The 11485-nt window shown below is 40.2% G+C and overlaps 1 protein-coding gene across 1 annotated transcript in view; it reads left to right on the forward strand.

The window, feature by feature from the left end:
- Positions 1–8541, forward strand: part of RB195_000048 (uncharacterized protein) — a gene marked incomplete at both ends in the record, with an annotated part of 32112 nt that extends 23571 nt beyond the window's left edge. The window contains 22 exons of the mRNA XM_064196178.1: positions 44–190; positions 253–399; positions 523–631; positions 1254–1367; positions 1423–1571; positions 1644–1790; positions 1847–1940; positions 2022–2155; positions 2956–3086; positions 3588–3793; positions 3908–4023; positions 4618–4767; positions 4834–4959; positions 5038–5232; positions 5343–5461; positions 6027–6168; positions 6342–6452; positions 6557–6628; positions 6736–6810; positions 6874–6976; positions 8168–8344; positions 8429–8541. Of these exons, the coding sequence (XP_064052059.1) occupies positions 44–190; positions 253–399; positions 523–631; positions 1254–1367; positions 1423–1571; positions 1644–1790; positions 1847–1940; positions 2022–2155; positions 2956–3086; positions 3588–3793; positions 3908–4023; positions 4618–4767; positions 4834–4959; positions 5038–5232; positions 5343–5461; positions 6027–6168; positions 6342–6452; positions 6557–6628; positions 6736–6810; positions 6874–6976; positions 8168–8344; positions 8429–8541 (2877 nt within the window). The remainder of the gene's footprint in view (positions 1–43; positions 191–252; positions 400–522; positions 632–1253; positions 1368–1422; positions 1572–1643; positions 1791–1846; positions 1941–2021; positions 2156–2955; positions 3087–3587; positions 3794–3907; positions 4024–4617; positions 4768–4833; positions 4960–5037; positions 5233–5342; positions 5462–6026; positions 6169–6341; positions 6453–6556; positions 6629–6735; positions 6811–6873; positions 6977–8167; positions 8345–8428) is intronic.
- Between the last annotated feature and the right edge of the window lie 2944 nt (positions 8542–11485).

Raw genomic sequence — 11485 nt, forward strand, 5'->3', positions numbered from 1 at the left:
TGGGATGAAAACCAACGATGTGAGGAAGTGGTTTCCATTTCAGATAGACGATGGCCTTCTTCGTGTATGGCTTGCTCAATCTTCGGTACTTGCTGATGCTCCGGAATTACATCCCGGTCAGTGGACAAAAATAGACGTGGAGTTTAGAGAAGAAGAGGTGGAAACCACTATCGATGGGATTTACAAAACGGTGCGCGAGTCTTACTTTACTAATTCTAAGTACTTACTGTCGCCTATACCCCTCATTTACAGACCTCCAAGCATTCCATGTTCGATATGGTTTTGGATCAAATTTATAGCGGTCTAGCGCCTTCGACCGGCCACCCTTCCCGTTTCGAGGGCTGTTTCAGAGATTTGACGTTGAACGGAGAACCACAAGCTGTGAGCGAAAAAGGAAAGGTGAACACATACATCGGGCGACAAACTATTTCTATAAGGACATATGAGGCAGCGAAGACTACTGCTTAGGATGACAACGTTATTGAAGGAGGTATTCTTATTTCATTTGTCTGTTGTTTCTAGGTGCGTCATGGATGCATTGTTGCGAATCGGTGCAATCTTGATGGAGTATGTCCGAAAGAAAGTTCGTGTCAAAGGGAATGGAACAGGCATTCTTGTAAATGCCACAGAGGTACATTTGATTTTTTTTTTGGAAAAATTCGATTCTCGGCACTCCAATTACACGGGAACTTCTATGAATTGTACAGACTTCAATCAGTCATTGCGCCGGCGCTTGCATAGAGTTGGGTCAAAAGGACATGAAGCACTGCGCAATTGCGTAGGCGGCTGTGCTTGAAGAAGTGCGGTGGTACTGTAACACTTTGATAGTCGGCGCCGATTGTGCTCGATTTCTTGAGCGAGTATTAATTTTTATTCAAAAACATCCATAGGTGTGCCGTACAACAAACAGCTGGAGAAAGAACAGAGCATACTAGAATTCTGCCCAAGTGTTATGCAGCAAAGCTTGCCTAATATGCCTTCAGCATTTTATAAGGGCAGAACTAGAACCTCTGACAGAGGGATTTGAAGACGTTTGGTAAGGTTTTCGACTAATCGCAGGCGAGGCGGGTGCAATGGTCTCCACAATCTACGACCCCGTATATGTTGGCATTACCGGGCTGAAACCCGTCCCACCTCAGATTCGTGGGGTGATGCATTTAAACTATCATTATCCTTGAGCAATTTACCCATCATCAGTCATTTTACCCATTTGTTCTCGAAAATAATTCCGCTTCACTAATATCAATTTTAAGGTTTTGCTGGTGATACCTGCCTTCCTGTGTGTTCTCTTCCGGGAATATGTGCTTCCAATGGATTTTGTCTTAGCACAAATAGTACACGAGGTTATGACTGCCAATGTCAAACTGGTCAGTCGCTCGTATGTTCTCGTAAGAGCACTCCACTAAGGCGAACTTTTTACAGGATTCGTAGGGGTGAATTGTGAACGAGCAGCAGCTGTACAAGCGTGCCCACAAGGTTATTGGGGGAAGTTTCCGCATTGCAAAAAATGTATTTGTCCCGAAGGGTTTGAAGTGCAGTGTGATAAGGACAATGGAAACTGTCACTGTCCGGTAAGAACTATTTCATTTTCTTACAATCCTCAGCACTTTAGTCTTACCTGAGGTTAGGTCAGTTCTTTTTAGAAATTCCAATTTCCATTACGAGGCCGATGTGTCAATTGCGAGTGCGGTTACGGTGCTACTTCCCTTCAGTGTTCTGTGGACGGTCAGTGTAGGTGCAGCGGTCAGGCAAGTGGGAGAAGATGCGACCGCTGCAAGCGGGACCACCATGTAAGTGAAAGGCAGTCCGAGTTTACCTATCACTGTAGTCACGTCCATGGTTGCAGGTTCTCGATCCCAAATCACTGAAATGTCTCCCCATTCGAGATCACTGTCCCTCCCAAATTGAATATGGAATACAGTGGCCAACAACTGCAAAAGGTATGTGGAATATTTTCTGGAAGAGAAAATAGCAAATCTACACTGTCACTCCTATCGACACTTCTATTTTTACAATTCCAGGGATGATTGCCAGACAGTCTTGTCCCACTACCCAAAGTGGGCTTGCCACAAGGGATTGTGATGCGAACGGGCGATGGGAAGAGGTCAACTCATTTAACTGTACTCGTCCAGAGTACGGTATTATGGTCTCCAAGGTTTGTTTTCTTAAAACGAAAAAATTTACACATTGTACACGGCAAAGAGATTGGTTTTCGCAACAAACATCCTGAATTGGGGGGAAAAGTCGATCAATTTGGAATGGTTTCGTTCCTATCTTGCCTGCAAATTAGATGCTAGATTGCATATACTGCAAAAAAAAGCAAAAAACTACGAAGTGTTTTTGACAATAAGTAAGGTAGACATTATTTGGTCTTGACTTTCAAGAGCAACAGCGCTGGATTAAAATCATTTCAAAATTGCTGTAGAAATTACCATTTATACTGAGGTGCCACGCAAGATTCTTCCAATGACAAATTAAATTCACTTTAGCCTGATAAGTGGGCTAAAATGGTCAACCATCTACTCGACGGTGGACAAAAATGATTGAACCTTTTGGTGACTATGTTTTTCGTTGAAGTATTTTTGTTGTTGAATGAGAAATAAAAAAAAATACATGAAATATAGTAATAAAAATACAAAAAATAGAAAAGAGAAGACTCTTTTGGGTTGGAATGACCTGACATAATCTGGTCAAAATGGCTTGAAGCGTGATCCAGTTGCGTAAACAGCTAAATTCGAAGCGGTGCGGTGAACCCAACGGTTCCGATCAAAGTGGGACCATTGCACATCTCAACTCTGCCGGCGCTTATGCAGCTGGACGGAGCTTCATGTCGTTTTGACCCGATTATATTCATCTACATGCATTTCATATCTTAACCTCCGAGATTTTACGTAGAATTAATAGTTTCTTGTTTGCATCACTTTCAATTGTTTGTGCTTCTAATCTAATTTTCAGTACGACGTGTTGAATTCCGTGGAACTCTTGACTATGCTTCGCAATGCGACCCGCGGTACAGACACGATTGCTGGTCGAAATCTCGACATAGCCCGTACAGCTCTGGACAGAATTTTTGACACAGAGTTGCGGTCAGTTCAGTTGTTCTGAGGAAATTTGTTGTTGTTCGTGTAGAATCTAATCCACGTTTTAATCCATTCCTGCACATCCTAGCGATATCGTTTTGATATACATATTATAGCTGTGAACATTGTAGCCGTAATAGCCATCGAGCTTATCCTGCATAAGGCTACTTTATACTTTAAGATATCCTACCAGGAAAATGTGTAATGGTTTTTGGTGGTCTAGCAAGTCCATAACGTTTTACTCTCTTATTTTATTGGAAATGAAAAAAAGCAAAAATTGAAATGAAATGTACCTACAATAAAATGAGACTACCAAGCTTATCGTGTCTTTCTGTGCTCGCAAATCATGTCGCTAAATAAGATCCTGTACTGACAAAACTGTTGGGAAATCGAAAATTATGCTAGACGTACAGAGAGGAAAATTATTATCGGATAGTTAAAAGTTGCTCTAAGACCTTCACTGCTATTGCTAAGAAAAAAAAACAAGAGGTAACCTATAGTTTTTAGGCTGGATCAATTGGAACAAAACCATCTAAAGGACACATGGTTCACTGAGTCAATTGTCCTGACAGCTGGAAGAATTGCAGCTTATGAATCTTCGCCAGGATATCTGGATTTAGTGAAAAAGTTGGCCGAATATAGTAAAGCGGTGTTCAACGCGCACGAGCAGATGCCATTCTTAGAACCGTTCCAGTTCGCTTCCGAGCATATAGGTGTGTTTTGTAATACACGTCTCTAGCTCTAACACCGTTAACTTCTATTTGTGCTATTTTTCCATTCGAATCTTCTGTAAATGTAATTAATGTAATTAAAAATGTTTTGTGCAGTCTTTTCCATGGATGCCCTCGATTTCTCCAACACGTTGCCTAAGTACAACAATTTCGTCGATCATCGTCCTAAAAACTTCCCAAGAGTTCGGATACACATCGAAAATGCCACTCGTGTGAGTTTTTATTCAGCGAACAGTATGATAAACTATCATTTTCATTGCATTAATTTGAGCAATTTCAATATTCTTTTCTTTCTTGATTTTCTTTCTTTTTCTTGATTTATTTCCTCTTCCTGGAGAAAATCCATCGAAAATTGTGCTTGTATTTGAACACCATGAAATCACCCAAGTGCTTGGTTTAGTCTTTCGAAATCGAAGGACTGTTGAAATGTTTTGTTTAGAAAAAACGAGTTTTCCAGGAGAAGTTCTGAATCAACTAAAGTTAATTAACGAATTTGTTCCTAATTATGTAAGTAACAGTGACAGTTCGAGATACCGATACAGATTCGTAGGGCTCTACCGATGAAATATTAGTCCTTCAAAGTGTACATATTCGAGAATAAGTAACAAAACGAATATTGGGAGAATAATGGTAAGGAAAGTAAGAGCTTTCACAATTAAAGCTACACATAAGGTTTAAAAGGTGTTTGATTGATTCTTGGCCGAGAACGGATTTTTTCAGATTACTATATCTCGTTGTAGCTACAGTACATATAATAGCTAAAACCTTCCTTATGCTTCAATAGTACATATGAGTTATTGTTTCAGGCATTCTACAGCATCTTCGCACATCCTCGCTGTACTCACTGTGAGACTCCGATCGTTACTGTATTTGCAAGGACGTTTCTACCAATTAGAGTTGAATTTGAGCTGAATGAAACAACTGGATGGAGATATCCGGAATGTGTGCTTTTGCCTGTTCGTATTACCGTTTTTAAATATCCTCAGAGCAATAGATTTCCTTTCCCGAATCCTCCTCTACAGAGTAGCCATTCTTCCTGGTCAACACGTCATGCTCATCTTGTGGCTCTAAATCTTACTCATGCCATGTGCGAATTCGAGATTGGAGGAGTGTATACGGTGTTTGCCAGGGAAGACTCTGAAAATTACGTTAGTTTCAGTTCTTGGGTCCAATTTGAAAATGCAATCGTTCGCAATTGTTTAAAATCGTTCGGTCATACTTTTCAGCTACGACTCTCACATTCGACAACACTCGTTTCTCCGGTACTAGCTGGAATGGCGTTACTGTTCTGTTTGCTCTCAATTATTCTAACACTCGCCAGGAGAGCGGCTGGCGCTCGCTTCATTCGTCTTGGGTTCATAGTCTGCTTCATCCTCAACGCAACGAATTTGTACTTCCTGAACAAAATCTCTGTGAATCAAGTATGTCTCTTGATTTTTTTCATTTGCTGATGTTTTGAAAATTTTGAAAGGAAACGTTTTGTAAACCACTTAAGTATATGTGCTGTGCAATTATTCGACGTACCTTTCAGACGTTCTGTCCAATGCGAAACGCCATACTTTCGTTCACTTCTTTGGGACCATTCGCATGGCTTTTCCTATACTCTCTCCACCTCTATCGTATGCTGGCTGAAGCACGTGCAAGGTCAAGGTATGTCACTTCTTTATCTGAGAAAGCAAATTTGGTCTCCTGCATGGAATGATTTGGAAGAGCTCACGAACTTGGACCATTCTTAGGAGAACTCCCTGAGGATTTTGATGTACTGGTGTTGGTAACTTATTTTTGGCTTAGTTCAAGTGGAATTGATAATGAGGCTGGAGAAACCACAAACAGCGAGCCGTCTTGAAGCGTTTGATTTGCCGCGTGGGAACGAATGGGAACAAGAGAAACTATAAAAATGACCTCTGTTGGTATTCCTGCGCTGACATCTTGAGACCAGCAACCCATTCGTCAAATTCTTCTGTGGGTTTCGATGCAAACTTCGGCTATGTAGGAGTCAGAGTGAAATTATAATGAGTCATAGAGACAGCAGGAGCAATGCAGATGCAGATGAAACGATTTATCAAGGATTGATGACGGTTCTTGCTCTAGGGGCGATTTTTGTGCTCCAAGTACATTTCGAATAAAACAGTGTTGCGGGTCCTCTTCCTACAACCACCTACCTTTGCACCTGTGCATATGAATGTTTTCTTCGATTGATATTCTAATTTTACAGTGCCATGTTGTGTCTTCTTCTTGGCGTTGTGATTCCCGCTCTGGTAGGATGTGTGTCATTTCTGTTGGCGGCGGAGTGTTCCGTGGCTCCTCAAGAGTGGCTATTCTGGGTTCTTACTGTGCCGGTTGCTTTCATGCTGCTGGTGGGTTGTTTGAGTCAAAATCTGAGGCAAATGATCTGAATCACTTTTTCTTGTGGCACCCCACACCTACACTTTCTTGACTACAATCTTTTCATTCGAGCCATATTCGAAATAAATCTACTTGTTTTCGATCTTGTGAATATTTTTATTAGCAGCGGAGTAATTCCTTCCAGTTGTCGTTCTATGCGTCCGCTACATCGTTCCTAGTTTCCTCGAACAAGCAGTTCGACGTCATTGTTGTAAAATTCCAGTTGAGACGCGCTCTCTGCCAACATTTTATACTGGTAACTTTTCACGACCCCTTTTTCTGGAATTTGTTCTCTAGTTTCTTTCCCTTACATTACGCAACGTGTTGCTTTCTTGCTTAATGCTCAGTTCTTGTTTGCAGTGCTCTTTGGTCTTGCTTCATACAGGCGTGACACTATTCTCATCGTTCATCAATGTGTCTGGCCCTCTAAAGGTAAATTTATCTATTGCTAATTCACTACGGTAAACCAAGCGAAATGGTCTTTATCACCCCTGATTAGTATGTTCGCATTCTTTTTCTAAATCTCTTTGTCCGTTCAGGAACTGATGAACAATATCACGCTAGTTGGAACTGCGCTGTACATCTTAATATGGAGTGTTTGCCCGGCGGGAAAGGTGAGATTAGGTGATTTCAAAAAATTATTTGTCTTCAAATTTCTCAGAGCATTTTTTTTTCAGGATTCTCCCAACACAACAGCGACGATGTGGCTAGACGGTCCACAGAAAAGCGGTGTGGCTGAGTCAACCGCTCTTCGATGCGAAAGTCCTGTCAAAGAAGAGGGTAAGAACGGGACATTTTTCGTGTTTGCAGAACCTATTTGCTTTAAAAAATCACATTTATTCTGTACTGTGAGCCACGTGAAGTATAAATCAATCTTCTTCATGTTTGAGAAGAAATGCGAATATACAGTCGCTCTCGAATACAACCAGGTTGATGTAGTGCGTCCGCTGCGAAACCATTCATCGCTACCCTGCCTCTATGATCTGATCGTTGGCGTTATTCCGGTGGTTTAGCATGCTCCTCGAAACGTCAGTTCTTGCTTCCGCCGCAGGAGCGTTGCGTTAGCCTGGTTAAACGCATAACGGTGACTGTACGATAATTTTAGAAATCGTACTGAGGAAGTCAATATGGAACATTAGATGATTTTTGGTATCATAGCAGAAGTTCAAAGAAATCACTTTTTTCCGACAAAAGGATAAAGGATTTTCACTGCGCTGATCTATCTGTGTATTGAGGAGCCTACGCGTTTCACTTTAATTTAGAACTTGTTTGAGGTTTATGAACGCGTGTCTAGCCTTACAATGGCATGCTGGAGCTAGCCCATATGTCAATTCGGTGTTTTTATCCTCCCAAGCAATGATGATACCAATTTATGGATCCCGAAGATAAGAAAGTCTTCGTTTGGACTAGGGCGGATTTAGACTCCCGATTGTGCAGCTCCTGGGGAAGCTCTTACCGACTGCGCTTCGCCCTGAGTAGAAAAGTTTCACCGATAACACTAAGAAAAGGAAACCCTTCTGTTTGAGGAGAGCTCTGCGCAAAAAAAAAAAAATAATAATTTGCACAATCTTCCTCATGTTTTAGGAGTAAAATTTCTTGATTTTTATCAGCATCCTTTTCATATTGAGGCGATTGCGTGGTAGTTTCAAGAGGCCATTCTAAGAGGTCAGCGAGTTCGAAACCGCCCGCGTTCTACCAGTATTTTATCCTTCCGTTATCCGTGGAGCTAGAATCTATCTGGAGGGATAAATACACTGATTCGAAACAGAAACTAGCCCCCGCCAGTCACTAGATAGATAGGCTGCAGAAAAGTCCGCATAAACCTCAAACGGTTCTGAATTGGAGTCGAACATGATACATCCGAAAGAGATTGATTAACATCGAACACTTTATCCTTTATGTATTTCTTGCTGATTTTTAGATCCCTAATCTTGTTCACATACATGAAAAACTAGAACTATTTCATTGTAGAACCGAAACACGAAAATTGGGCACCGGAGGCGATTCCATGCGACCCCTTCCTAACGTCGACTCCAATCAGGGATCAGCGGGTGGAGAGTCGAGAGCGGGATCGGGAAAACCCAATCGCAAATGCCATTCTGTCGCCGGCTGACAAGATCCTTAGTGACGGGCTAGGCCATGTTTATGGTGAGGATTTACGTGCTCTTTTATGGCGGATCGCGTATTGTAAACATATGTGAGTTGTTAAATCCGTAAATTACTTGAATTCAGGAAACATGGGCACTTTGACAAGATTCCGAACCGAAGAGGATGATGCTGACGATGCCTATTATACGTACACAGCATCTCGAAGATACAAACAGTCTACATTCAGCAAGCCTTAAGGAATTATTTGCGTAGACCTATAAAATTTTACTATGATGCATACACTTATTTTTCATCTCTTGCCATTTCCATGCCGCGTGCCGTTCGTTCCGTGATCTTTCTTTCCTTTTCACTTTTTTTTCTCAGGATATATGCTGGAATTCTTGCTCTTCTGTTCATATTCTTTTATCTGTTTGTGTTTTCGTGTGATCTGCAGGCCAACAACGATCTCATTCTGTACATAGGATCTGATTAGGTCCGCTTGATTTGTTTCATGCTCAGTCGAATAAAAATAACATTCTATGTAGTATGCTTGCATAGAATACGTTGTTCATGAAAAAAAATACTGCCTTTATTTTTTCCTTATCATTACTATTGTTGATTACTGCATTGCTATCGAAATTCAATTAGGGGCTGCTCTTATACAAGGGAAAATATTGAACACCCGCCCAATGTATACGTTAAACACATCTCAAATATTACAGACTCATTAAAAATGAACTCTTCATGCATATGAGGTAGTGAGTTGGGGACAAATGTTCTCAGTTTTTCCCAAAAGTCAAAAATACTGTAAGAATCAATTTCGGATCCACTGATTTCTTCCAACATTACCTCGTCTCATCGTTTTTCGTTTAACTTTAAGAGAAGAAAGAAAGCAAGTGTCAATTGAGATGATCATTTTTTTAGACAGTAGAGAGACTCGGAAGCTAATTACAACCTAAAAATAACCGAATTAACGAATTATTCAAATAATGAAGGGCATTACGGGTAGCGTGGTAGCTCATTGAGGCGTTTTTTTTACGTTTCCTGGGACATGGAGGATTGTGTTACTTTTGATCTCTCGTGTACAGCCAGGAGTTGCTCCGAGTCAAAGTGTGCTTATATTAATTTTTTTCGTATTATTGGTAGTTTTACATTTTTTTAATCCGTTTTTTTCATATGATACATCAATTACGTACGCAATTATTTGATGTCTCACACGCCTGGATGCACACGATCTACCCGTTCCTGATATTGTCGTCAAACAGTTAGTCCAGGTTTGGATGTATTCCTAAGTTGTAGATTCTCATAATTATGAACGTAACAAGTAATTCAATAAGTGCATTGTAAAATCAAAAATATAGGATGTATAGTGCATTTGCAGAATCAGGGAGATGTCAGGGATTGTCTCTTTTGAAATGACGTAATATACAGTCGAGTCAAAATGACATGAAGCACGGTGCATTTGCGTACGCTCTCGAAACGGCGCTTTGGAAGCAGCAGTTGGAACCAAAGTGCGACCATCACAAGCTGCCTCGGGATTCCAGGGCGCTCCTAACCGCTATGCTCCAGAGCAGCGCCTCGAGAGAAGCCGCGTACGCAATTGCACCGTGCTTCATGTCGTTTTGGCCTTACTATAGGCGGAGAGCGACCGAACATTACACGTTGCTCAATCAATTTCGTAAACGAGAACGGAAAATATATTCTTGAATAATTTGTTGTTTTTTTTTAAATAAAAACGAATTCAAAAACACTTATGTTTAATTTTTTTTCTCAGCGCAATATATAAAAAAAGTCCGATGCGTCCAAAAAAGAGTTTGACGCGAAAGTATTAACAGGGATGCTAACTTAATATTATAAAAACTGTTAATTTTATCTGAACATATGTGCATTTCTCTGTCAAGTCCACTACTAAATCCATTGAAAGTTTTGTTTCAACAGCTAATTATCGATGCATTTCATTTTTAGGACCTTCTTGTTATTGAAACATAGGATATCCAGCTTAATTTCTACAAAATGCCGCTCCACAAGTATTGTTCTATCGTTTTATTATTATCTTATTTTATTTCTGCATTGCTACTTTTCGAAAATGTTCGTTCTTTTGAAAATAGGTTGAGAGGTGCAGGGCGCACAGGAGTGTCCTCTCCTGCTGCGAAAATTCCAAGACTACCAGATTCTTAATTATTTAATGACAGAGGTTGAGGGACTTTTTAATGTCGAATTCTTCTTAAGGAAAAGTTGTGCTTGGAATAGATGTACATACTTTGCAGAGAGCACAGTGAAGACGAAGAAAAGTGCAAAAATTCAAAAACCACAGTACAAAAAGGACTTGGAGGCATCAGTAGTTGACCTTAAGATACAGGTTTTCATAAAATTGATTTAATAAAATTAAATAATAAAATGTTAATAAAATTAAACATTAATGAATAAAACTAATAGTAATACATTTAGTAACTGTAGATAACTTATTAATAGTAAAATGTTAACAATATGTTCGGCACCAAATTCGCTATAACCGCTTCTAAAGCATCTAGTTTACTATGAAACCATCATATCTTGGTTCAGTACAAGACGCTTTCACTTCACCCAGCGGTGTAAAAAGTTGTCTCGGGGGCAAAATCGTGCCTCTGAGTTGGTTCTGTTCTCAGATTTTCGTCTTTTCTGTATTTCTATGCTATCTTTGCAAAATACACCCCAAACTCTGCCAATCATTGCTTTCTGAAGTTATCATTGAAAATATTTTGATCGCTGTATTTACCTAAAAAAGAGGCGTGTGGTGTTAAACACTGTCGAACGGCACTTTTCTGGTATCCTGTATGCTGGAGGTGTTTTTGGATCTGGTGTTATGTAGCTGAAGTCATAAAGCAAATAACATCTTGCACTGTAACTAACCCATCATCAAGTCAGTTTCGCAGCAAAAAGGGGGAACCTGTTTGCACTAAAGGCATTCCGTAATTTTAGCACATGCTAGGATTTCTTGTCGCTTGCTTGAAGCGGATCTGACAGTACAGTCAATTTCATAACTGGCTAACACTTAAGGAGAATTTATGTGGCATGTAAATTAAAAGACATTAAAAGATGCAATTCTGTGTCGTGTTTTTTTTTTTTTAAATCCTTGACGAAGATTGAAGATAGATGCTGGAAGTTCATATCCAAAGCTTTTTTACATAGAGAAGAACAGCAGCGCTAAAAGTATACGCTAAT

The sequence above is a fragment of the Necator americanus genome, chromosome IV (genome assembly GCF_031761385.1).
Source record: "Necator americanus strain Aroian chromosome IV, whole genome shotgun sequence".
Classification (NCBI taxonomy): Eukaryota; Metazoa; Nematoda; class Chromadorea; order Rhabditida; family Ancylostomatidae; genus Necator; species Necator americanus.